The sequence below is a fragment of the Megascapheus bottae genome, chromosome 23 (assembly GCF_031878675.1).
Source record: "Megascapheus bottae isolate mThoBot1 chromosome 23, mThoBot2.hap1, whole genome shotgun sequence".
NCBI classification, from domain to species: domain Eukaryota; kingdom Metazoa; phylum Chordata; class Mammalia; order Rodentia; family Geomyidae; genus Megascapheus; species Megascapheus bottae.
This window is the reverse complement of record NC_143531.1, coordinates 30,804,850-30,832,202: the sequence shown is the minus strand read 5'-3', so window position 1 is coordinate 30,832,202 and position 27,353 is coordinate 30,804,850. Positions and strand designations below refer to the sequence as shown.

At 40.1% G+C, this 27,353-nt stretch overlaps 2 protein-coding genes and 1 long non-coding RNA gene across 5 annotated transcripts in view; 2 read left to right on the top strand and 1 right to left on the bottom strand.

Annotated features, from left to right (window-relative positions):
* Nucleotides 1-551, bottom strand: part of Sclt1 (sodium channel and clathrin linker 1) — a 58,055-nt gene extending 57,504 nt beyond the window's left edge. The window contains exon 1 of the mRNA XM_090356951.1: nucleotides 361-551. Coding sequence (XP_090213077.1) covers nucleotides 361-424 — 64 coding nt within the window. The 5' untranslated portion in view covers nucleotides 425-551. The remainder of the gene's footprint in view (nucleotides 1-360) is intronic.
* Nucleotides 552-1,528: 977 nt separating this feature from the next.
* On the top strand, nucleotides 1,529-9,777 carry C23H4orf33 (chromosome 23 C4orf33 homolog). 3 transcript variants are annotated; one of them, XM_090356950.1, is made up of 6 exons: nucleotides 1,529-1,652; nucleotides 2,837-3,026; nucleotides 4,821-4,881; nucleotides 7,082-7,133; nucleotides 7,237-7,436; nucleotides 8,871-9,777. In XM_090356950.1, exons 2-6 carry the CDS (start codon nucleotides 2,846-2,848, stop codon nucleotides 8,989-8,991), a joined length of 615 nt encoding a protein of 204 aa, XP_090213076.1. In that variant the 5' UTR covers nucleotides 1,529-1,652; nucleotides 2,837-2,845; the 3' UTR covers nucleotides 8,992-9,777. The 3 variants fall into 3 exon arrangements, with proteins under 3 accessions (XP_090213076.1, XP_090213075.1, XP_090213074.1); XM_090356949.1 differs by having other exon boundaries at nucleotides 1,529-1,718; XM_090356948.1 differs by having other exon boundaries at nucleotides 1,529-1,722.
* Nucleotides 9,778-9,810: 33 nt separating this feature from the next.
* On the top strand, nucleotides 9,811-26,869 carry LOC150047514 (uncharacterized). Its single transcript, XR_016539446.1, has 3 exons — nucleotides 9,811-11,128; nucleotides 21,153-21,293; nucleotides 25,632-26,869. It is a non-coding gene; the product is annotated as an uncharacterized LOC150047514 (long non-coding RNA).
* Nucleotides 26,870-27,353: the final 484 nt, after the last annotated feature.

Here is a 27,353-nt window from a genome sequence, read left to right as displayed (position 1 = left end):
CTCAGTATTTTAGCACACGGGGTCGGACATTATTCTAAACCTTCTACCTATTTTGGCGCTGACTCAATAGTTCCCTAAGAGCAAAACGACTCGTACAGAGTCAGCTGGGGTGGCTCGCTCGGGCAGCCCGAGGCGCTCGTTCCCCCGCAGGGCGGGGCCGTCCTGCCGCGGCCGGGCACGGGCGCTGGGCTCCCCCACCCCGGTGGCTGGGGCCGGCTGGCGTCCGCCAGGGCTCTGTGGGGGGACTGCGTGCTCGCCCGCACTGCCACGCACACGTCAAGTTCCCCGGACGGCCCGGGACGAGGCGGGCGCGCGGGGCCCCGGCAACGCCGCCCCCGGGAACGGAGCGCGCGGGCTTACTTGGGTCCCCCGGGGAGGCGGCGTCCGCGGCCGCGGGGCCGCCGCTGGAGCTCCGGGCGGTCATGGCCTCTGCTCCCCGGAACGAAGGGCCGTGCGAGTAACCCCGAGCCTCGGCTCCCGCCGTCCCGCCCCGCAGCTCCGAACGCCGGGCGCCGCGGGTCACCTCAGCCGGCCGCCGCGGGGCCGCGCGGCGCGGGCTCGCCACCCCAGGGTCGCCCCACACGGGGCGTCGGCGGCGGAGCCGGCGAGGAGCCCGGCGGCGGCGGCCCCCGCGGGGCCGGGGGCCGAGGCCAGGACCGCGCGGAGCCCGGGGCCGGCGGCGGAAGTCCACTCGGCGCGCCCCGCGACTTTGAAACCCGTGCCCGGGACGGCTCCGTGGAGACGGCGACGCCGCCTGCGTCATCACGGAGCGCCGCGCCGACGTCATCGCGCTACGCGGAACTCGCACGCTATTGGCTGGGTTTCCCGCAGTGGGCGGGCGCGCAGATCCGGGCGGGCGGGGCGGGCGGCCGGCGGGCGGCGCGGCGGTCCGGGGCGGGCGCGGCTGTGGCTGGGCGCGCCCCGCCGGGGCTCCTCGGAGGGGCGGCTGGAGGAAAGCCAGGTTTCCGTCTGCGGAAGAGTTCTGGATGTGTCCTCGCAACTTTGACGACGACCGGAAGCCCGCAGAGCAGGTCTTTTGAGCGTGGACACGTGCTTTTCTTCTGCGCGCTTCCTCGGCTCTGCGGCCTCCCCGCCCCGAAAGGCGGTGGTGGACAGTCACCTTCTTTGCTTCTCGTGGGCAGAGTTAATTTCCAGAAGTGAAGAGGTAGAGAAATAACGTCACGACTCTCTCTGGATTCACGTCGCCTGTCCCGGCCTGGGCTCCTTCTCTCAGGGCCGGAGCTTTGCCCCTGGAGCACAGCGCCAGGCCCGGGAGGCCCAGGCACCTTCCCGCCCGAGCTGCCTGGGAGCCACGACCCTCACACGTCAGCCTCCGGAGCGGCTAGGATTGCAGGCACGAGCAGCCCGCGCCCGGCTTTAAGAAAGACCAGCGAGAGAGCCCGTGATAATATTTGTCCCGAGAGTTTGGAAATGCGCAGTCTTTCTGCTGCGTAAGAGATTTATCCTTGAAAACGGGCTGTTCTTAGATAGTAGGGCACATTCCTCACGGTTGAAAAGTCAAACAGTTGGGAAGCGGTGCTGTGGCCGTCGCCTTGAGCTGAAGAGCTCAGGGACAACACCAGGCTCAGAGTTCAAGTCCATGAACGACAAAAAAAAAAAAGAAATCAAATAGTGGAAGGAAAAGTGATCTAGTAAGTCTCTTCCTCCGTGTCTGAGACAGCTTTATCCTATAGAAAAGCAAGCTGTGCGCACCACTGGTATGTAGGTGGATTGTTACACTTGCTTCTTTGCATTTGTATGTGTGTTCATCATAAGTATGTGTGCAAGTTAGCTTGCTGTTTATTCCATGTTTTCTGCACCTTATGTTTGTTATGTCACAGTGTAATGTGCATGTACTCACAGAACTTCTTTGCTCATTTTAATCACTAGGCAGTATTTCATTGTATAAGATAGCAAATTTTCCTTAGAGTCATCCTTATAGGACATTTAATTCGAATATTTTGTTCTAAATAATGCAACCACAACTATCCTTCTGCTGTCTCATTTTGATTTTGTCCAGATATCACCAGTAAAGCTAGAATTATTGGGTCAATGGGCATTTACATTTTTATGTTGATAGATACTGGTGTGTTGCACCTCTCAGAGGGTGGACCAGTATATCGTAGCAGCGGTCTGTGCCTTTCCTAATGTCCTCATTGCACAGTGTGTTTGTTACCAGACTTCTTGTTTCTTATCAAATAAGTGAAAACTTTCTGTTTTAGTTTTCATTTCTCTTTCTTGGAAGCTAATTGTTCTTATTTCTTACCCATTTTTCTGTTGGTGTGTTAATCGTTTCCTTACTGATTTCTAGGAGCCCACAAGACAATAAAAGTCAGTTTTGAAATACGAGGTACAGAGTTTTCTCCAGACTGCTATTGATCTGTGAGAAGGCTCCTTTTTGGTGTGGGGAAGGAGGCTGATGCTTTGTATATTTTTTAATATGATCAAACGTTTTAAAGTAAAGATTTTGTCATCAATATTTTGATTCTGAAAGGATTCTGTAATTCAGATATCTTCTTACTAGTTAATAAAATGACAAAGCATAAAATAATACACACTCGTGGACTTACAGTTTTAGTTAAATGCATTGATGTTTCTGTCGTAGATTTAATCATAAAGCTTGAGGTGATTTTGGTGCTCCCTAGGAAGATTCAGGAGCTTGATCTACATGAAGTCTTCCAGCATTAGAATTTGAGTGCATGATTTGCCACACCACACAGATGACTGTCTGCTAGGAAGCTTTTGTCATTCTGTCCCTTTCCTGTTTGCGATTTGACATTAAAGAAAAAAAACAAAAAACCTAAAGGGCTTTGTGTACTGTTTGCTTCTTCCTTAGAAAGTCATCATGGATTTTAAAATTGAACACACTTGGGACAGTTTTCCCGTGCAGCATGAGCCAGTGTCTGTTGGGCTGTGTCCAGATGAGGGAGGTGTGATGATGCAAATCAGTGCTCCACTTTTCAATGACCCTCCTGCCCCACTTGGAAAGCCAGGAATACCTTTCAATGAGCTCTGGAACTATGAAGGTAAGCAAACCTAAATCCCTTTATAATAATTACCTCCTGTAATTATACAGTTGCTGTTTTGTCTGTTAAGTGAGTGCTTCTAGGCATCTGGTATATGCAGTTTCTGATAGTTCCACCAAACTCTTACCATAGCTTTATCCCCATTTCCTATATGAATTCTGTGTGCAACTGGAGGAGTAAAAATAGTGATGACAAATCCACAAGTGTAAGTTGTTTCCATATTCCTTTTCTTTACATATATAACTGATTTAAGAAATCAGCACACGTACCCTCTTTGTCATTAAATATTCTTAAATTACCACTTTTACCTTATAAACATTGTTTATAGATGTTTTGGACTATTTTACTTATTACTTGCTGTAGTATTCCTACATGAAATTTAGTTTTACTTTGTACCAGAAAATAATTCTACATATCAAAACAAGAGTAGAAGACATCATTACCTGGTTTCAGATTTATTCTAAGCTCCCCTTGTACTGTACCATAAGCAAGCTGTCAGATTTATCTTTCTGAAATAATCTTACTTTAGCCTTGCCCACAGCTGGCTTTCTATCACTCGATTTTTGTTGTGATGGTGGTGGTGGTGATATTTATTTGGAGTATAAAATCTTGAGGACTCTTCTATATGGCCTGAATTAGAACCCGATCCTCAGATTATAGACACTTGAGTGGCCAAGATTACAGGGATGAGCCACCAGCGCCTAGCCTTGTTATTTTTAAGGTACAGTCTTACTTTCTACCCTAGCATGCGCCTGGGCTGTAATCCACCTGTTTTATGCTTCCTATCATTTCTGGGATAACCAGTGTGTACCACCTCATACAGATTCCCTGGAGTCTGATGGATGTTCCTTCCCAGACTAGACTGAAACTGTCATCCTCTATTTTTCACTCTCTCAAGTAGCTAGGGTTACAGGCTTGAGCCACTACCACCTGGCTCAGTCTTACAATTTTGGCCTATTTTTTACATATGTATAGTCACATGCACATGTGCACTGTTCAGTTTCATGCACATTTGGCTGCTGCTTTGCGGCCTGCTTATAAATATGGGCATCTTTCCATGCCAGTAAATATTTAACAATATTTTTGATTTTGGGGGATGTACTCTATTATATGGAATACATACATTCCATAATTTAATTATCACCTGTCCTGACAATAGTTTTATTTATGATATCAGAGATAATTATAGTCATTTCTAATTTTTTTTTTTATTAGTTTGTGGGGCTTGAACTCTGTCCCAGAGTTCTTCAGCTCAAGGCTACTGCCCTACCACAGCACCACCTCTGGGTTTTCTGATGGTTAATTGGAGATAAGAGTCTGCCATACTTTCTTGCTGAAGATGGCTTTGAACCGTGATCCTCAGTTCTCAGCCTCCTGAATAGTTTGGATTACAGGCGTAAGCTCCCGATGCTGGCTTCATTTCCAAGTTTTTAGCAGTACTTTGATAAGTTAAACTATACGGAATTACTTTCCCTAGCTGTCTGATTTGTTTCCTTAGTATAAATTCCTAGAAGAAAATAACTGGCTGAGACACTATATGTTAATGCTTACTCCTGACCTCACCAACATTAGACTTTGTAAATCTTTTTAATTATGGCAATCTAATGTGGGGAAAAGGGATGAAAACTAATTTCCTAGACATTTCTTTCAAGTTTAGCTCCTTGTCTTGCTTTATTTTTTACTGGGCACAGTATGACAATTAAAAAATCTATTAATTTTGTATTCTTTATTTCTTCATAAATTGTTAATTATTGAAAGTAAATAAAATTTATTTTGTATCTCTTTTTTCAAAAGTTGTGGAAGCATTTTTCTTAAATGATGTAACTGAGCAGTATTTAGAAGTTGAACTTTGTCCGTAAGTATAAAGAAACTTAATCATTGGTCCATGATTTCTTAGGTACAAATCATATAGTTAATGTAAAGCCCACTTCCAGCTGCATAGAGTATTAATTTGGATTATTCTGAATTACTTGCTTTAATCATATTTAAGACATTTAGAATATGTGAAGAGTATATATTCCAAAATTTTAAGGATATTATTTTGATGATTTCAATTTACTTATGTAGATAGTGTTTGTGATAAGCATGAGGATAATTTTTTCCAAAATAAAAAATGATTGTAAGATACTGTTTCCTCCATTATTTAGTCTTTATTATATAAAGTCTTTATTAAATAAAAGAGATTACAAGTATAACTAATGTAACTAGCTTATGAAAATGTTTCTTTTAGGGGATTTTTAAATGCCTAGGTTAAGTTTTAATTTTATATACTTCATAATTGCATATGCAAACATGCATTCCTTTATTCATTATCTGGCTTGGAGGCATATGCTCTGTCATTTTACAGTAAATGACAAGAATAAAAATTAAATCATAGATATTCCTACACTTATTAAAAATATTAACCTTAAACTCTACTTAATAAATGAAAATTTTCTATGTATTGTCACTATTCACTTTAAATGCCACCTACCTTCCCATTGGTATCACTATTTAAGAGCCATTGTTCCTTAATAGACTGGACAGAGAGCCTTAAGTAATTGAGTTAAATGAAGTTTTAGTTATCATTTTATTTTCTTTAAACCTTGTTTCCAAGTTTAGTGTTGAAAATCTAGTCTGCTATTACTGTTTTAAGAAGACAACTTATATATCTTTATATGTCATCATTTAACATTCCAAAATCTTAAAACTGTGATGAATTCTTATAAACTTCCCAAAAAGTAAGGGCATGTCAACTATTGATTATGTTCACATAATGTTGATGAGACAGCTAAGACAAACAATTTATAGTTCTTTTGAATAACAAGAATTTGCCAAACTCTCAGGTTTGAATCTTAGTTATTTTACCAGATGATAATCTTAGTTTTTTTTCATAAAGTGATAACTTAGCACTAGGTAAATATAATAATTAGATCTTTTGTTAAGAAACTACACAGTAGCCACTGTATGTAAATTAATACATTGAAAAATTTTTAATCCTCTGAGTAGTATATATCAAGATATATACTCAAATAGTATATATCAAGATATTTAGGAATCATGGTTTTGCTTCAGGTCATATATTCCTGTAATATAGGTAGGTCCTGTAATTAAGGTAGGTCACCATAAAGACAATGTTTTAAATGGAAAAAAAAAACATTATTCCTTTATTTCTAAAGCTTCATTTAAAAATCCTACCTTTTTTTTTTGTAGTTCATGGGGTTTGTACTCAGGGCTTGGGCGCTGTCCCTCTAGTTTTTTGCTCAAGGGTAGAATTCTACCACTTTGAGCCACAGCTTCATTTTCACCTTTTTGGTGGTTAATTGAAGATAAGAGTCTCAAGGAATTTTCTGCTTGGGCTGGCTTTGAACCCTGATCCTTAGATCTCAGACTCATTAGTAGGGAGGATTACAAATATGAGCAACCAAATTATGTATTTTAACTAGTTTGCTTTTGAGAATATGTTATGTTTCTTTTAAAACGTGACATCAGTGACTGAACAAAGCTAAACTATAGAAAACTAAGAAAACACAAGCAGAAACAGGTCAAGGTTGTTTGTGTGAGAAGCAAAATGTTTTAAAATCTCTACCTTGTAGATTGTTTAAGTCTGTATTACCTACTTTCTACATTCCTGATGAGCCTCAGGGTGGCTTTCTCCTACGTAGCCCGCAGTTAAAGTTTTACATTCAGATTGGAAATTCGTCCCAGCTTCTCTTAGGAGACTTTATTTTTTGAATTCGTATTTTATTATAAACTCCAGATCTCCCCATTGTTTCTTTTCATATTCTGTGTCATTTTACAAATGAAGTATTGCATATACTTTATATTTAATGGGTGTGAAAAAAAATCTTAGCACATGAAACTTTATGGCTTGACAGCAATTGTCTTTGGTGAACTTGAGGATGCCATTCTCAAGTAAATGAACACGATGTCTCTTCCTGTAATTATCCAATGTTTGTATTGCCTCTTTTATTCACTTGGAAACTTAGCTGCAAAACATAAATTCCAGATTTGGAAATAGCAAGGAAAAAAAATTGTTTCTCTTGCACTTAAATGAGAAACCTTAATTTTGACAGCCATGGACAGCATTTGGTGCTTTTGCTCTCTGGAAGAAGAAATGTGTGGAAAGTAAGTAAAAATATGAAAGAGAAATCCTTAAGTATACAAGTAACACATGTTTTGAAAAGCGTAGGTCTGAATTTACTTTGTATTTCACATATTACTGTTGCAGCAAGAACTAGCTTTATCATTCGAAGTGTCCAGAGAAGAGACGAAATGGAAAGGCAAAGCTTATCTACCTTGGGCTTATTTTCCACCAAATGTGACAAAATTCAACGCATTTGCAATTCATGGATCAGAAGGTAAAAGATGCTATGAAGCCCTTTACCCTGTGCCTCGGCATGAACTGCAAGAAGGACAAGAACCTGACTTGTAAGTATGTTATGTACAGCCACGGAATCTTTTAGAAATTAATTCCTACTAGAATAGTAGTGATCCTTTTTAATTACGGAAGATGATGTATACAAGCACCAGGAAGGGCCTTCTAGCCCTTGACAGACCTCCGAATCCTCTACACCTCAACTGTGGACCATCAGCAGCAAAGTGCATAGTTTTTCAGGTCAGTTTTGTGTCAACTGATAGGAAAATGTGGCTTCAAATTTCTGAACCCTTCCAGCAATAAATGGTCAGAGAAATAGTGTTTTTTTTTTTTTTCTGGTGTAAATGAAACGGTCAATAAATCCTATTCTTTGCTCAAATAGAATGTATACCTATAATTTATGTCTGTAATTCTCTTCTCTTGGTACCGTCATATGAATAAGAACATTAGTGTTTCAGCTGAAAGTAATTTTGAGTGCATTATAAATGCATGATAGAGGCAGTATGGCTCCATCATATTTGTCATATTATTTGTGGTAATTCTGGAACTTACACCTATGGAGTTACTACAAAAATACTAACTCCTAGAGAGGCAAAGGGCCTTGAAATCAAGTTCTCTTCTCACATTTTTTACAATTGAGTCTTGTCTCCTTGTTCCTGGAACAGCTGCCTAGCAGAATACAGCCCCTGGTCAGCCTTAGGAATGCTTCGTGGATTGCGTTGAGGGTCTCCCAACCTGAAGGTTCAGCTATATGATGCCCTGGAGGAAACTCTAGTTTCTGTTTGAGGGCCCTTTGGCATACTCAGTATGTCCAGGACAATCTGCTGCATCTGGACACCCAGAAGGGCCTGACATGTCTTATTGAGCAGTACCCCACAGTTGATTGATGTTCCTGCCCTTGCATCCTGGGCACAGGACACCATCTTCTTTTTTTGTCTGTTGTGGGACTTGAACTCTGGGCCTGGGCGTTGTCCCTGAGCTCTTCAGCTCTAGGCTACCTACTCTTTGAGCCACAGCACCACTTCAAGTTTTTGGCAAGTTAATTGGATGTAAGAGTCTCAAGGACTGTAGTGCCCAGGCTGGCTTTGTATCGTAATCCTCAGATCTCAGCCTCCTGAATAGCTAGGATTACAGGCATGAGCCACGGTGCTGGCTTCACACCTCAGCCATTTAAGTCCTAAGATTGTAGGCATGGACCACCATGGTGAATGTAGTGTGTGACTAATTTAAAGCTGGGTAGAATGAGTTAGGCTTTGATAGTTATTGTATATTCCTTTCCATTTATGAGGGAAGTATTTGTAGCATTGAGAAATGAGTGAATATTTTCAGAGCTAAATGTTTCATAGCCAGAGTGAGAAAATTAGAACACATCTTATCTTTGGTATTTGTTCTATAACAGCTGTGGCAAAGTAAGTACCACATCAGGACCACTCTTTCAAAAATACACAATTGATTCCACTTCCCACCTTCCTTTCTTTTGCTTTCAGCCATCGTCTAGAATATTTCAAGCCTATACGTTTTAACACACTGCTTGGAGATGAATGGAAGCAACCAAAATCAGACCTATGGCTACTAGAGAAACCTGATGTGCTGGAAAGTAATACATGAGTGTACAAATCATATAAATGGTATAAATTTCTCTGTACCTTTTAAGACAAACCAGTCTAATAGCTCTTTTGGCAACATGAATATATTTCAGCAACAACTATTTTCATACAAGTCAAAGAAGACATACTATCTGGTAAACTGTACATGACTAACAAGAAATTGGAACTATTCTGGATTATTTCATCTATGAAGTTGAGGTGGTTCTCATGATTACCTAATCCAGTATCCACTGACAGCCTTTTGTGACCATTGTGCCAAAGGTTTCTCACCCTCTCCCATGAACATCAACCAACTTACTAAGAGAAGATCTTTCTTTTTTTTTTTTCAGTCCTGGGCCTTGAATTCAGGGCCTGAGTATTGTCTTTGTACTTTCCTCAAGGCTATTGCTCAACTACTTGAGCCACAGCACCCCTTCTGTCTTTTCTATGTATTTGGTACCAAGGAATCAAATCTGGGTCATCATGCATGCTGGGTAAGCACTCTACCACTAGACCAAAGAGAAGATCTTATCCAAACATTTTAAAGCCATGTAATATATATTAATCCTTCTACTCCAAATCTTGATATTAGAATACAATACCTATTATTTTAGTTGAATGGATATGTATCTGATAAGATGTTCTGAAGATACACAGTTATTAAACCAGCTACTTTTCCTGTCGTGAAATGGATTTTTACCGTTTATAAATAAAATAGTCTTGAATTCAAGCAATGGACTCTGTATTAATTTATAAATAAAGACCATTTTCTCTGTATCATAAGCATCAAATATTCCTGGTCTAAGACATACCCCAAAACAATAATAATGGATGACTTCAGTACTGTACTTTCATCAGTACATAGATCATTTAGACCAAAAGAAAAAAATTTTAAAGAAAAACCCTCATAGTTAAACTGCACTAAAGATCAAAGAGACAAGCAGATATCTACAGACTCTTCTACCCAGCAGCAGCAGCTTTTACACATTTAAGGAAATGTTTTAGACACTATAAGCACATTGTTGAGCATAGATCACTGTCATTGTGTGAGTTTATATTCACCAGTTTTGTGGATCTGATAAATTCAGCTAAGTAACAGGACAAAAATCAACATACAAAAACCAATAACTCCTCTGAACAGTAACAGTCTTCTGCTGTTAAGGAAATCAGGAAAACAATACTATTCATTAGAGTTAAAAAAAAAAAAATCCAAGGAGACGAAACATCTCTACAATGAAAATTACAGACCATTGAAGAAATAAAGTGAAAAAGACACTAGAAGATCTTCCATGCTCATGGTTTGGCAGAATCAGTATGCTAAGATGAATCAAAACACTAATGAGAGATATATGGTGATAACTTAGACAAAGCTGGTACTTTTCTGTACCTTCCCAAACCAGGAACAAAATCATCTGTGGTGAGACAATGGTAAGGAAAAACAAGCGAAGGCAACAGTAAACAGTAAATAACCTAGGTGAAATCCAGAAATATTGAACTTGGACTTAAAAAGAAATAGCAAGCTCTAAAATAGATCACTGAACAAAACAGTAGGAAAAAGTGAGAATCCCAACCAGATGGGCTCAAGCAAAAGACTGGTCCAAAAGGCAAGTCATGGTTAGACCACAAGCATGCCTCAGCAGCCACTCACGAACATAAAATTCAAGATCTACCTACATGCAGCACCCAGATGCAAGAGAAAGGGCCTAGCAGTCTCCTTTCTCTCTTTTTGACACCTATTTCATACCCCAAGTGAAGGAAGGGACAACATGGATCCGATGTGGCCTTAGATTCACCAACATGGCTTCAGCTTCACCAACAGAATGTCCTTGGGGGAAAAGGGATTGACTGCCAGTAGAGCTCAGCTAAAAACTGAAGACTTAAATTGCACAAACCACAGCCCAAGAGTGAGAGAGAGGACTCCTGCAGCGGCAACAGAGCTAGATTGGAATACAGACTAAACTGATAGAATGATGCACGTTGTCTGCTCTAAGGCAGAATTGTGACACCAAGGCTGTCAGCATCAGTTAAGAGTTCCAATGCGAGTCACATTCTCTTGATGACTTTACACATTCTCAAATCCCACCTGTGAGAGGAAAGGACCCTCTGCTATCTCACAAGGAACTAATGGAGGACCACCCTTACCTTCTCTGCATTAGCAGGTCTGCATGTGGATAGACACCCCTAACTAACCTGGCAGGGAAGGTCCATGACAGAACCATACTGTTCCAATAAAATCACTGTTCCCTGGTACAGGTCATAAGCCAGGGGCTTTGAGTCCTCTCCCTTCCGTCTACCTTCCGACTTTGGTCTGACCTTCATCTCTACCATTTCTTTCTCATTTTATCCCAAGATTTATCTTTCAACAGATTCTATGACGTTTGCACAATGGACAAACCATTAATCATGATTACAAGATTTGAACTTACTGTTAAAGAGTACAAATTCCTTCCAAAACAACCTAATGACCATTCTGTTTTATATACGTTTCCCTCCAGTCAGTTTTCATGAATGATAGTTGTGTATCACACCTGGTCAGGGCAAAGATTTTCTAATATTTTCTGATACCAAAGCTGCTATCTTTCATAGTATGTAAAGGTAAAGAAGACTGGACCTGTTTCTTGGAGAGACTCCTGGGTCAATAGCAAAGGATAGGCTAGGGAAACCGGTTATAGCCTCTGAAGACAGGAGTAATGAGCCATAAGGAGTAATTACCCTGTGCCACTGTCCTTAAAAAGAAAGGACAGGAAGGTCATCTTTACTCAGGTGGTCTCCTGCAGCAGCACCCTCCACCCCTGGGTCCTCTACCCCTGACAGTGGCAGGTGGGCCTTGGCCATTCTGTGTACTTCATGCCTGCATGCTTCTTGATTACGGGGCCCTGATTGTGAGAGGCACTGGATTTCAGAGCTTCTCTGGCAGAGTTGATGGGGGTTCTTTCTCCCTGTTTCCAGTGGTTAGCCACTTTGTGGCCAGGAAACATCAGTCCATCCACAGGCCCACCATAATCTATGTCTTGGGGAAGATGGGGTAGGTGTTGAATTCAGTGGCTGTCTGTTTCTCTGTAAAATCAGCACAGCACTTTCCAAACTGTCTTCAGGTCATAATCTCCAGTGGTCTTCAGTTTGCCGGTGACCTGTGTTCTACTGTCAACATCATGCTGCTGGACTTCCTTCTCACTTCGGCTGCCAGGACTGAGCGTGTTTCCATCCCTACGCAGCTTTGGCGTGCTGTTTTCTTGAGCTCTAGTTGTCTCTCCCCTCTGGCCAGTTCTGCCACAGATATGCTGTAATGTCCGTTGTCAAGAATACTCCCGAATTCAGGACCACACAAGCTGCACGTGACCTGAATTATCCCTGGAAGCCACCAGACAGTACATTCCACGGATAGAGCCAGTCCTGTCACCTCTGATGCATAGATCTTTCAGTATTCTTTTACCAACTCTGGTACTCCATTTCCATCCATCTATCGTTATTTGCAGCATTATGTAATGTGCTGATGAAGTCTTTTGACTTCATTCTATAATTTTCCTAAAGCCAAATTCACTTTCTTCTCTGATCAACAAATTTCCACAGATTTCTGTATACTTATTTGGTATATTTAATTTATGTTCTCAAGTATTATTTATATAAGACTTGCTTTTTATTTTATGGTATAAATTAACTTGCATTAAATGTTTGGCATACCCAGACTCAAAGGAACTTAGGCTCAATGGTTTCCCTCATTCGTCATAATCAGTAGAAACCTTGGGCTCTACTAGCAGAGATTTTAAATAGAGCAAAATCTTGATACATAAGGACATATAATGTGAAGCTAATTGAAAGGACCTCCAGGATAGTGAAACAAAAGCCATATAATGAATGATTGTTGTCCTTAATGTACTATGTTGTCTCTCATCTCCTTTGCTGTCCCTTGGTTATCTCATATTGGTATAGTATCTCACTTTGTTATCTGATATATTGAATTTATTTGTATTTGGATATTTGAAATTTGATAGGGAAGGGGGGAAAACGAAGACGGGTGGGGGGTGTGGGGGGGGAGGGAAACGGGTACCAAGACATGTAAAAGGGTATCAATGTATGTGAATTAATGCACCTTCTATCTGGCAAATATCATGTAACCCTTTTACTAATTACAATTAAAAAAATAAATAAATAGTTTGGCATACCATAATAGGTCAGAATCATTCTATTACTTTCCAATAGAATTTCTATTTATTTTCATGTGCCGCACTCCATACATTTTGGAGTAGTGATAGAAGTCTATCAGTCAATACATCCTGGATTTTGTATAATCTTTAGATATAGAAGAACAAGATTTTACAGGTATCATTGTGTAATAGCTATACCTTGAACATATGATAGGATATTTTGTTTGTTTTGGGTTTTTTGGTCAGTTGTGGGGCGTTAACTCAGGCTCTGGGTGCTGTCCCTCAGTTCTTTTGCTCAAGGCTAGAACTCCATCACTTTGAGCTCATTTCCAGTTTTCTGATGGTACACTGGAGATAAGAGTCTCAGGGGCTTTACTGCCCAGGCTGGCTTTGAACCATGATCCTCACATCTTAGTTTCCTGAGTCGTTAGGATTGCAGGTGTGAACCATTAGCACCTGGCTGTGGTATTCTTTTATCTGAAGCTGCTTTCTTGGTGTCTTAAGAATTTAGCTAGGGGCTGGGAGTTTGGCCTAGTGGTAGAGTGCTTGCCTAGCATGCACGAAAACGTGGGTTCAATTTCCTCGGTACCACATTCATAGTTAAAAGGCAGAAGTGGTGCTGAGGCTCAAGTGGTAGAGCTCTAGCCTTGAGAAAGTCCAAGGATAGTGCTCAGGCCCTGAGTTCAAGCCCAGGACTGGCAAAAAACAAACCAACAAACAAACAAAAACCCTGAATTTAGCTTGCTAGCTCTGAGATCTAGCTAAGGCACATAACTTCTTCCTGAGCAACCACACGCCCCATTAGCTCTCAGTTCCCACTGAGATTTCCTTAGCTGCATGCACATAGGGCATTCCTTATTGTCCAGCCATCTAGAACCCATTTGCCGTTGGCAGCAGCCCAAAGTCTGTAAATATCTAAATGCCCCTCTGAGATGTGGAGCCCGATTCTTCATTCATTGCTAAATTAGCAGCCCTCAGCCCTGTCAGATTTTCAGACGTTACTCATTGTTGTTTTCCTCAAGGTCTTTATCTATATGCAAGAGACACAGCTGTCCATTTCCAAGTTCAAGGCAAGAATTTCTGTAGGAACTAGGTAGGGGCAGCTTTTTCTCAAAGGCCCTGTCACAGGCTCTACAGGCAGCTTGTTCTGGTACATACTGTGCTCCCTGCCAGTTTGCATTCTTAGTGTACTCGTGAAGACAGCTCTTCTTCTTTGTCAAAGACCTTGGCAGTTGTGCCCTTTCCTGACTCAGTGACTCACATCAGGCAAGATATTTGGTCTCAGAATTGATTCCCGTCCACGGTAGGGTCAGTTCTAACCAATAGCATTTGTCTGTCAGACATCCGTAACTGCTGCCTCACTAGATTTTCAAGTCTAAACTCCCAGAGGTCATTGTGGAGTAACCCTGTTTGATTTTTCTACCACAGGCTCGAAATCTGCACGTGTTCTAGAGGCAGGTACTTTAGTAAGCCTGATTAGGAGGTTTGGCAGGACTCCCTGTTCCTATCTTCTCTGTTCGTCTTACAGTGTTTCTCCTCAAGACTACTTAATAAACATTTATTTTTACGTGATCAAGTATAATTCTATTCTTTTCGGAGTAACTAAAAAAATAGCTGTCTTATCTTTGGGTGTTCTGCTTATTAGAAGTCTAGAGTGATAATGCCTTTTTTTCTCACAATTAGAGGAGCATTTCTAGCTATCACAGAATTTCTCAGATTGGGGTGGACTTGGCTTTCAGCTATTGATTTTGTTCCTTACTCCCTCTTGACATTTTTCCTGTGAGCAAACAATCTGAAAGCATTAATGCAGGATATTAACTTGTTTTTAATGATAACATTAGGTTATAGTAACATTCCATGAAAACTACATATTTGTTATGATAATATGGTAAATTTCCACTGGTTTCCATCTCATGAAATGCACACTTTGCCTGAGAATCTATAAAGTTGGGATTGAGCAAAAGATATTACGAGGAGAAGGGAATCATGCAAGGTCTTTTGCACTGCTTGTAGTGTTCGCCATTGTAAGTACAGCTGAAGCAATCAGAAAAGCTCACATTGTTTGGTTCTTGATGGTCTACTGTTTAGTTGTGCCTGGCCTAAACCCTTTCTTAGAACATCTTTCCATTCTAGCAATTTTTAAGGTTCAATTAAAAACTTCCTGTCTGCATATCTTTCTGTTTTATTGCTTTTCATTTTATTTTACCTATTCCCAATTAAATTATGACTTAGGGATGAGATTTATGCCTACACTATCTTTTACCTGTTAAAGTATAAGTTGATTTTTTTTTTTAAAGTGGGGAAGGGCTCATTAAAGATTGTGGTAAAGTAGGTTTGGTTTTTTTGTTGTTGTTTTGTTTTGTTTTTTTTTTTTGCCAGTCCTGGGCTTGAGCTCAGGGCCTGAGCACTGTCCTTGGACTTTCTCAAGGCTAGAGCTCTACCACTTGAGCCTCAGCACCACTTCCGGCTTTTTTCTATGTATGTGATGCCAAGGAATCAAACCCGGGTCTTCGGCTAGGCAGGCACTCTACCACTAGGCCAAACTCCCAGCCCCGGTAAAGTAGGTTTTTATGTTTCTTTTTTTTTTGGTCGGTCTTGGGACTTGAACTCCGGGCCTGGGCACTGTCCTGTCCCTGAGCTCTTCATCTCAAGGCTACTACCCTACTCCTGGAGCTTTGGCCCCACTTCCAGTTTTCTAGTGGTTAATTGGAGACAAGAGTCTCATAGACCTTAGTGCCCAGGCTGGCTTTGAACTGCCACACTCAGATCTTAGGCTCCTGAGTAGCTAGGATGACAGGCGTGAGCCACCGTACCCAGCTTTTTTTCTCTTTTTTGAAAATTAGGAAATGGATTTGTATTCTTTCAATAAAACCATTGAGTTTTAAATAATAAGTTCACAAATGTTTGTGTGTCTTCCTATAGTGTTTATTTGTATTGCCATTAGGAATTGTTAACTCCACTCATACAAGGAAGGAGAAAAGTTATCTTGTTTTTTCCATTTCTGCATAACCCACATTAAACATAAACTACATTTTCAGTGAGACAAAGTGTTAGGAAAGCAAGGTCTCACATATCAAGAACAAGCTGGTGGCTTGTAAGAACACAGAGGGTGCACAATTGTGCAGTGCATTGAAACTTTGGCCTTTAAACTTTGCCTGTACCCACCCCCAAGTGGCCTGATGCCTCAGATTGTAAAGCATTTCACTTCCTGTTAGTGTAAAAATAGTTTATTTGGCAATTCCAAGGGGGCATTCAGTTTCAGTGGTTCTCAGTTCTGCTTCTTAAAACTAATTATAGCACAGTAGCTATTTATTTCTATATCTAATTTTAAAGTTAGCCAACAAGTCTTTCTATATATGTGACTATACATTCCTAAACAAATTCATCCCAGCTTACTGTAGAGTGATATACAGCTTTACATGCATTCATATGTCTTTGTGAAAACATACATTTATACAAGTGATGTAAAGCAACAGTAACAGCCTGGCAGGAAACTGTCAGTTAGCTAAAATTATTATTATTACATTTAAAATAAAATACATATAGTTTTGCACATACAGGTTTACATGGCAGTATATTGCATATTTAGATATATTTTCGATATACGTAACTATAAGATAATTTTATAATCATTTCATACCTATAATTTGAATGTTGACTATTGAACTCCCATACCAGCATTTCTTGAATTGGCATTTAGAAATGCTTTCTATATCTTTAGGACATTGTTTCTTACTGCTTTTTGCCACTAGATGGAAGAAGCAGGTTAACAAAATGATATTTTTAGTGCTTCACTCCATGCTACCTAGAAGCAACCATAAAAGTGCTTAGAATAAGGGCGCACTCACCATTATTTTTTTTACTGTGGTATTTCTTCTTCCTATAACAAATATTTTTATAAAGGTTAATTTATCTTCTATTGTTCTGAAGAACTGGAAATTTTGCAAGTAAATAAGAAAGAAAGCAACTGTGAGCTAGAAGAGGAAAGAATGATAAAAAGATATCAGAAATGAGTATGGTTAAATGTAATTCTTAGCATCCATTATTGTCCACATAAGTACATATCTATATAAATGTCCAACCCTATACATTTAATTACTGCTTCATGCTGCAAATGTGTACTAATTGACACATATTAGAGAGGGCTGTGAAATACAACCATGACTAGGATACAGCTTCCATTTACAAGACCTTTTTAAAGGTGAAGAAGAGGTAAGCCAAATGGATTCATACATACTTCCAGACTAAAATGGAAATGGATAAATACCAGAAAGACAGATGCAGTATTTGGGATGTACATGGTGGGTGAGAAGACTGGTTTGAACTGTCATTTCTATCTGAGAACAGCATAGATGACTTCATGCAGAAACTGAAATTAAAATTAAAATGGATTCTCAAAGCAAGATAAGACATAGCTGTAGGAAAGAGCAATTAAAAACAGACATGTAGGAAAAAGGGAGTGCATTTTCAGAAAGGGAACATGTTTGCACAGAGAATTCATGGTTATTTTGAACAAATTGTAGGTGCAGGAGTTATTCTCAGTAAGCCAAAGCATTTTTCCGGGAGAGGAAAGCATCGTAACGATGGAAGATAACCCGAGATGAAGTGCCATCCACCCGTTCCTGTGTTCTGTTGGATGATGAGACCATGCCCATAGGTCTGAGCATTGGTGGACAGGATGCATGGGAGAGTGTTAGCTTCCTACTTACCAAGGCAACTTCCTTTAGCCACTGCTCTTCAGTGTTTTGTGCAGGTTGGAAAAGAGGTGATAAATTGTCAATTGACTCCAAGGAGCGAATATTTAACCTTTAATACAACATTGGCACCACTGCAGTCCATCACATGAGTGATCCAACAGTCATGTACCAGTCACTGAATGCAATGAGCCTGAACCCTGATATTATGAGTGGCTATAAAATTATCCATCTTTTAAATCCCACCTCAGAACTTGATTTTTATGACCTCCTGGGGAACGATAGCCACAGGTTAACTAAAGGTTATGAAGTAATATTTCCCTTTACAGTTCTGAACTCACTGTAATTTCATTGCGCACCTTGCTCTATAGTAGGGCAAGCTTTATAGGATTATAATTTTGTATAACTAATTGAGGATCATAGAACTTTCTTTTTCTGATTGAGATATGTATTATACCTATCATATTGTACACATCTAGCCACTATTTTAATTGCTAGAAAAATATGTATTTTATGTATTTTTTACGTTAAAAAGTTCTTTTGAGAGCTGGAAGCTGGGGCTCATGCCTGTAATAATACCAGCCACTCAGGAGGTTGCCATCTGAGGACCCTGGGTTCAAGCCAGCCTTTAGCAGGAATGTCTATGAGACTCTTACCTCCACTAAACTACAGGGAAAAAAATAGCTGGAAGTGGCACTGTGACTTAAGTGATAGAGTGCTAGCCTTGAGCAAAAGAAGCTTAGGGACAGTACCCAATCCCTGAGTTCAAGCCCCAAGACTGGCAAACAAAACAAAACAACACCTTTTGAAATGATATAAAATTTTAAATTGCTGGAATTTGAACTAAAGGCCTTGTGCCTTATAGGACAAGCATTCTACCAGTTGAGCCTCCTGCCCAAACACGATATAAATTTCAGCCTCATTTTCCTACTATGCTGTGTATATTACTTAAAAATAAGATGGAATTGTTTTATATCCTAGCGGGTAAAGTGTTATGCCTTAAATGCTATTTTGTTGTATATGTGATACTCTACAGAATTACTAGATTATCTGCAATGTACTTCTATACAGTTTCAAGTTAATAGGTTCAGATTACAACGAGCTTCATCTTTTACTTATTCAAAGCATCCACAATAGTAGTGTATGTCCATTTTCCTGAATTCAAAATAACAGTTCTAGTGATTATAATATACCATCAAGTGACAATTAGGAAAGTTCAGATCTCATTAGACGAACAATAGTTTTATTGTGTTGTATAAAACATAAGGTAGTTCCTTATAAAGAGATGGCAGAAGGTTGATTATGAGGCTTTTGGGCCCATGAATGAATGCAGTATTTCAAAAACATCTTAACTTATATTAATATATTAAATGCATTTATTAGAAGACATAAACTGGCTACAGATGCCTGTAAGAATTATTGGTTCTTTTCAGAGTTTTCTCTAGAGTGCATGGTAGAAAATAGAGGCAATTGTTTGAAAAAAATTTGAGCAAAAAATTTAAACTCTGTGAACTGAAAAAGTAGTATACCCAGGAATTTTAGTTTAGTTTGGGTTCTGCAACTCTTATGGATGCAAGTAGAAGAGCTAGAAATAATAGTGTCTAATTAGGGTGAAACTCAGCTCTAACTTCAAAGTAGCCTTGTTTCCTGTTATTCTTTTCCTTCAGAAAAGCGATGGCTCAATTGGTAGTGCACTAGCCTTGAGCTGAAAAGCCCAGATTTCAAGCCCCACGACCAACAACAAAGAAAGTTTTGTAAAATAGGAAACACACTTAAGAATTTTCATGCCACAGAATATTTGAATGCTAGATTTTTTTTAAATGTGCCACTTATCCGCACATACTCATTCTATTCTATTCTATAAATTTTTGTTGTCATTGATATTTCTCAACTCTATAAAGCCTTAAATTTCCTACCAAGATATAGTATTTTGACAGTTTGAAATTTTATGAAGGTGACAGTTTCTCTGAAATGTGCAACTTGCCTTTGATCATGTTGATATTAGAAAAGAGATAATCTGTTTATAAAGGAAGGAAAATATTTCAACATAATATATAAAAAATTATTCCAATTTTTTTCTAAGCAGAAGTGCCTTAGAGACACATAATATGAGAATTCTTAGAAACAAAAGCACAGTCATGCCACGACTACATTTCTAAACCTTTGTGCTTGTAAATCTTTTATGACGAGATCATTTTCTAAATGTTTGTTTGAACCTATAGCATTCATTGCTTAGAGTGATTTATTTGTGACTGTAAATTTTGCTCTTTTTTCTGTCAGAATCATTTTGGCTAGCTTTCTTTCTGTAAGTAGACATGAATAATTGGGAAGGCATGAGAATATCTAACACTAGGAAAGCAAGAAGTATTATGTTATCAAGAAGTAGAAAGGGTTCTACTGAAGTGACTTCAGCTCTTTTCCCTGAGATGTGTTTCTCTCAAGACATTGTCTAAGAACAATTTGAAATAAAGACGAACTTTGAAAATAAAAAGAAAAAAACCTTGCCAATAGTTTAGTTAGGGGAGATTGGTAGAAAAAGGTTTTAAGTAAGACTTCAAATTTCTCAAATTATTTTTCTAAAGCATAAACCTCATCAGTAATCTCCCTGTGCTCCATGTGCCCCATCCTGGGGCAGTGTGGGCATGGGGTGTATCCTCTGCTCACGCATGGCTCTGCCTTTAGCTCGTGCTCCTTCCTCCTTTTACAACAAGCCTGCTTTGTTCCATGTCCGTCTCTTGTCTGTCCCTCATCTGTCCTACTCATCTTCTCTCCTAGCTGGTACTCCATTCTTCCAACCCTCATAGGTGGTAACTTCCCTATACCTAAATTTGCACTATTCATGTTTCAAGCATGCCGACAAGAAACTTTTGCTATCTTTGATTCTTCCTTTTCATGATTTGTAACTTTGGTATGAAGCCATCTTTGAAGCAGTGTGATTGCACACATTGTGGAATTGTTATAGTCTGATACTAGGACTGTAAACATTCTTTGATCGTAGGGAAGTTGTACAAGGGAATAGGTGTGGGGAATAAAACACAGCTCAATTATGGTAGCACTGTATAGTTGGCTGTATCTCCAAACGCCATGCGTTAACTGTTGGGAAGTGTAGGGGACATTAGGGGTTGGGCCTAAGGGGAGGAAGCCAGGTCACCACGGTGTGATACAGAAGGCCACAGTGGAACCCCAGCCACACTTTCCCTTTTTCCCTCAGTGCCTTCTGCCTCCATGAGGTAGAATAACTTTGCTCCAACATTCACGCCATCTTCCTGATGCTCTTCCTTGTCACAGGATTTAACTGACCGAGAACTTAAATGCCAGAGAAACCTTTCCTTCTTTTTATGTAGGTTAACTCACGTCTCCTCACAATAACAAGAAAGCGGATCAGCACAGTAGGAAGTGAGGAGAGCAGTGGTCTGGGAGGCAACCAACAGGGCCTGGCGCTGTCCTCAGTGTTGTGAGATCTGCAGTTTTGAGTACATCTCAGAGTAAGTTCTCCAGTTGTGGCACTGTGAACATTTTATGGAAGTAATGTCTCTATAGATGCTTTGGAATATCTTAACAGACCTCAAGTACTAAGTGGGTATGAGTGGGACACAGGAAATTTTCACTTAAAAGATCACCAATAAAAATCTCTACAGCTGGGCGCTGGTGGCTCACACCTGTAATCCTAGCTATTCAGGAGGCTGAGCTCTGAGAAATGCAGTTTAAAGCCAGCCCACGCACTGAAGTCCATGGGACTTACCTCCAACTAACCACAGAAAACTGGAAGTGGTTGCTGTGGTTCATCGTGGTAGAGCAGTAGCCTTGAGCCGAAGAGCTCAGGGACGGCGCCCAAGCCCTGAGTTCAAGCCCCATGATGGACAAAAATAAATAAAATAAAATAAAATAAAAAAGGGGCCGGGAGTTTGGCCTAGTGGTAGAGTGCTTGCCTAGCATGCACAAAGACCCGGGTTTCATTCCTTGGTACCATATGCATAGAAAAAAGCTGGAAATGGTGCTGAGGCTCAAGTGGTAGAGCTCTAACCTTGAGAAAGTCCAAGGTCAGTGCTCAGGCCCTGAGCTCAAGCCCAGGACTGGCAAAAAAATAAATAAACAAACAAACAAATAAATAAATTAATTAATTAAATAAAATAAAAAAGTGAAAAAAAGAGATTTCTATAATTTGTTTCCTCCACTTATAACACATTTAAAAATAGTTTAAGAAGGAAAGGATTTGAAGAGCAAACTGTCTAGTTTATGGCCCAATATAATGAGGAATATTTTGTCATTTCCCTACTTTTTTTTTTTTTTTGCCAGTCTTGGGCTTGAGCCCAGGGCCTGAGCACTGTCCTTGGATTTTCTCAAGATTAGAGCTCTACCACTTGAACCTCAGCACCAATTCCAGCTTTTTCCTATATATGTGGTACCAAAGAATTGAACCCAGGCCTACGTGCATGCTAAGCAAGCACTCTACCACTAGGCCAAACTCCTGGCCCCTCATTTCCCTACTTTTTATAACCACGGGCTACATTTTCTTCAGCTACTTTCCTGAGCTTTGCTTTCTGGTGTCTTAAGATTAAATTCTGGTCCTTTTTGGTTTTGGACTCCCTTGCCTCTCTCACTGAATTGGTAACAATATGGTAAAGCCCACTTATACAATATCTTTTCTCAAATTTTGCAGTTTGCAAATTGCCAATATCTGTTCTTTTTTCTCAGTCCCAGTTTTTCATAGTGGTAATTAAGGACTGTAAATTTCACTTTATCATTTGTGTTAGGAATAGTAGCATAAATCATAGTAATGGCACTATTTCAGTAATGCCAGCTTGCCTGCAAATCACTTGTAAATTGGTTCCATGGATGTACCTCTATCAAATTAATAAAAACAATAAAAACAACAAAAAAACCCCACCTGCATATATTTCCTGACTCATTTCACAGTGAGGAAGAAAGACCATTGTTGACCTTGGTATTTTTATGTATTTGTAAATTCTGAATGATTCAGGCTTATGCTGTTTTGAACTCTGGCTAAGATCAAGCTGAGCATTTTACAGTATGCCTTTTTAAACACACACACACACAGGCTGAGACTTGTGTTCTGAGTAACATGCCTGCAGAAGTTTCTGGCATGCTCCCTATTAAGTAGTTTTGATTAAATGCTAACTTGTGTACATTGAAGAGTTCGTGGTTAAGGAATCCTTCAGTGTTGACCACAGGTTCTCCAAAGGAGCCTCGTACTTTCCAATACTAGGAAGTTAGTCCCTTACGGTTTTTTTCCTGATACTTGGAAAAGATATTTCAACGTGAACGTTCGGAATGTAGAGGAAAGAAAACAGTCTTTTCTTCTTTACCTTCCTATGTGCTTGCTTGTGGTTCTGGACCAGTAGCTAGGACAAGTTCAGCTCGTGTGAAACTGGCTTCAGAGCACTGTTGGAATGACGTGCTCTGCCAGGGCACATGGTGCTTCTGTAGAAGTCTCCAAACAAAGAACACGATGTTCAGCTCACTCTGGATGTGAATTCAAGGGTCCTGCTCTCCTCTTGTTTGCTCAGTAGTGTTGCTGTACCATCTGAGCCATGCCTTGAGCACAACTTTTTGATGGTTAACCAGAGATAGAATCTCAAAAACTTTTCTACCTTTGCTGGCTTCAAATTGTGATTCTGTGGTTCTCCATCTCCTAAGAAGCCAGGGAACAAGTAGGAGCTACTGTAGTCCAGCTCAGCTTACATTTTACTTATTTGCGCAACCCTAAGGTGAAGAAAGAGCATTCACATTTCCTAATGAATTGCCCTTAGTTATATCCTGGGCCAAAATTTCTTAGGAAAAGTATTATTTATATTAACTTTATATTTGTAATTGTAAATCTGAGGTAGGAGTTCTAGGGCTCAGAGAATAAATGTTACAGATATAGCATATAGCTTTATAGTTTTATGTAGTATATTTTTATTTATGTATATAAACTTGTCTTTGAAGTATTATTATCTGAATGTCCATTTATTGTTTTCATGGGTTTTGTTCATTGTAGTTCCAAGTTTAGTATAAGAAGTTAGAAATGAGTAGAGGAGGCCTAATAGTCACAAACAGCATGTTCTCCGTAAGAAAATAGTCCATTTTCTTTACGTTTTTAGTAGTTTTGTCTACTTTCAGCCTTCTGTAACTTCAGAGGTGATACTGGACACTTGGAGTTTGGGAGAGGCAAATCCATTCTCTATTCTCTTTCTCTTCCTAGATGTGCTCAGAATTGGCAATCATTTGTCTTGAAGAATTTCTTTTGCTAGAAAAAAGAATGACAAGAGGAATGGATTGCTTTGAATCTTGCTGTTCTCTAAAGAAGCTGGTTAAAATATTTCATTTTTCTTTTGTTGTTGTTGTTGGTCATGGGGCTTGGACTCTGGGCCTAGGCATTGTCCTTGAGCTCTTCAGCTCCACGCTACCACCCTGCCACTTAAGCCACAGCGCCACTTCCCATTTTCTGATGGTTAATTGGAGATGAGAGTCTCATGATCTTTAGTGCCCAGGCTGGCTTTGAACCGCAGTCCTCCAATCTCAGCCTCCTGAGTAGCTAGGATTAGAGACATGAGCCACTGCGCCTGGCGTAAAATATGCCAGGATGTTAAGTTAGAGGGTTTAAAAAATGATGACTTTATTATTTTGAGCCCTTCCAAGGAAGCCAGTGTTCAAAACATCTTAAAGGACGAGTAAATGTCAGCTTATGGATATATAGGCCTGCTTATGAATAAAATGCATGTACTTGTAAAAATAGATTAAAGCATATGTGTGTTATCTGGGATTACAATAATCCATTGTACTGTATTATTGTAGGAAAGAATAAATGAAATTTCCTTCTGTCATCAGAACATTTTTAGCCTATTTTTTGCTGGCAGAGAAGCATGCCTTTTCCTTCTGCACAAAGGCCTGGACATGGCCTGGAGGCCGTCTCCAGACCTGGGCGGACGTGGAGGGAACTGGTCATCTATGACATTTATCGCAGTGCTGATAATGTCAGTAACTTCACATGGTTAACTGTGGGCCGTCTTGATGCTATGGCTATTGTCTGGAGTCAGGGGGACGCTCAGTGTTGTTTTAACTTGCATTTCTGTTATGACAATTGATGTTGAGCATTTCCTGAGGTGTTCCTTGGCCATTTGTACTTCTAAGAAGTGTCTTTTCAGCTCCTTTGTTCATTTATTAGGTTATTATCTCACTGTACTTCTAGTTTTTTTAAGTTGCTTGTATATTCTGGTTTGCAAATCCTTTCCGACAAGGACCTTCCATTCTGTAGGCTTTCTTTTGAGCTTAGAAACCATATCCTTTTGTGTGGTATAGTCCCATTTGCCAGTTTTTCTTCTATCTGCTAAGCCCCTGGAATTCTACTCAGGAAGTTCTTGCCTGTGCCAGTGGGGTCTAGTGGGAGCACTCTCTTTTAAAAGTTCACGTTCTTAAAAAAGGTTCTAAAATGGAGATCACTTTTGGCAGCTTTTTGGAGATAATCTAGAGAAAACTTCAGAACCTCACTGGATAAAATTCTGATATATATCATTCTACAGATGCAAAATAGTATTTTAATTTTATTTTGTAGTTTAGCGGGTTATATATATACTAGAGACAGAGCTTTTAGCTTGCAAGGCTCTTCAGAGCAGTTTAAATTGTCCTGTGGTCAATGTTGTCACAGAAGTTTCTGAGCAGTTTTTAAAATTAAATTGTCTTGATCTCTGAGGGAGTAGAGTCAGAAGAGCAGAAAAGGTAATTTGGCTCTTGATCACAACCATTTTCCAAATGGTCAACTTTGGGATGGGATTGTCAGGATTCTGGCTACGTTCAGCTGAGATTGCATTTCTTCATCACAGCTGATGAGGTCCGCGCTGGGAACAAGAGGTGAAGCTGATGAAAAGAGACTCTGAATAAGAAAGGAGTCCAGGATTCTGCGTTTGGGGTACAAGTGGTACCTAAGTCACACCCCCTTTATGCTTTATGCCTTACTCCTAAGTACAATTAATAAGAATATGAGTTCATTCAAAGAAGTAAAAATTGATATCAGCAAAAATTACCGAAGATTGTAATGCTGTGATAAAATAGAAAATGAATTGTTGATGAATGAGTGAAGAAACCATCACAGTAAATGTGAATAACTTCTGAGAGGATGAAAAGAAATACAATCATAAACCCAAGCAAGGACAGACATCTGGGAGTTATTGTCTCCGGAAGACTCCAGAACCTCGGTTTGCCTGCCAGGGGTCACATAAGAGTGAGCCCCAGCAGAGCTGTGACTGATGAGCAGACAAGCATTGCAGGTGGTTGAACATAATGACCCAAGTGCACAGTGCCATTGTGACCCCTTGAAAATGGCTCTCTTTGACAAACTGGCTCTAACATTTGATTCGTCTCATGCCCAGCCAGAATACTGTAGTTTTTGGAATGGTTTCTTGGTGACATTCTCAATGTGCTGTCAATGTTGGAAGCATTATCGTCAGCCTTGCCTTACAAAGGCAATCGTATGACTTCTAAACTTACTTTGATTCCGACTGCATCAAATCTGCTCATGTAAGTTGTCGTTTTTAATATTTCCCCTCTGTGAAAGGAGTGAAGCTCAGAGTTGAGAAGCGCCTTACTTGGTGTCAGTGGAATGGAATATTGGAAGATTTGAGAATATTTTCCACCTGATAGTGACAAAATAAATTCAAATGCAGTTCACATCGGAAGAACTTTGAAGCCCTTCATACAGTACTGCATGAAGAAACTGAAGATAGAAGCCTGATTTCTGTGTATGTAATGATAATTATATTATACATGTACTTTTTTTTGGTCTGTTAGGGGGCTTGAACTCTGGGCCTGGGCTCTGTCCCTGAGCTCTTCAGCTCAAGGATACCACCCTATCCTACACAATTACTTTTGCCTTTTTCTGACTGGTTATAAGAGGGAAGACCTGTAACACTCTTTAAGTGTTTTTAATATCCATGAAAGAACTTCATTCCCTTCTGTTGCTGGGGATTAGGATGAATGTATCTACTCACAAATAAGTGAACATGAACACAGCCAGGCAACCACTACACAGCACAGAGTCACCCACCCTGACCGAGAGGAGGGCCTGTCCTCTATAAAGACAGCTTAGGTGAATATAAATTAAATCCTTGGATAGTCAACATCGGTGCACATCGTTGGGCTCTTCCAGTGGTATCACCATCAGTGGGGATACTGTAACAAAGCAACCTTCTCCACAAAACTAATCAACAATGACAACACCAAACACCGTTTCTTCTGTGGTTTTGGGGTCTTGAACTCAGAGCTGGTGCTTGCAGGTGCTCTGCTACTTGAGACTCAATCTCAGCTCTTTCTTGCTTTTAGGTATTTTTCAGAGAGGTTCCCATATTTTGGCCCAGGGACAACTTTTCACTCGTGTTCTCCTGTGTAGGCTTCCTGCATAGCTGGGGTTCGTGGAGACTGAGTTTCGCTAGCTTTTAGCCTTACACGTGGCAGGGATTATGGGTGTGCATCACCAAGCCTGACCCCACATGATTTTATTCACTTACAACTGAACAGGAAAATGTAGAGTATTCTGGTCCTCAGAGAAT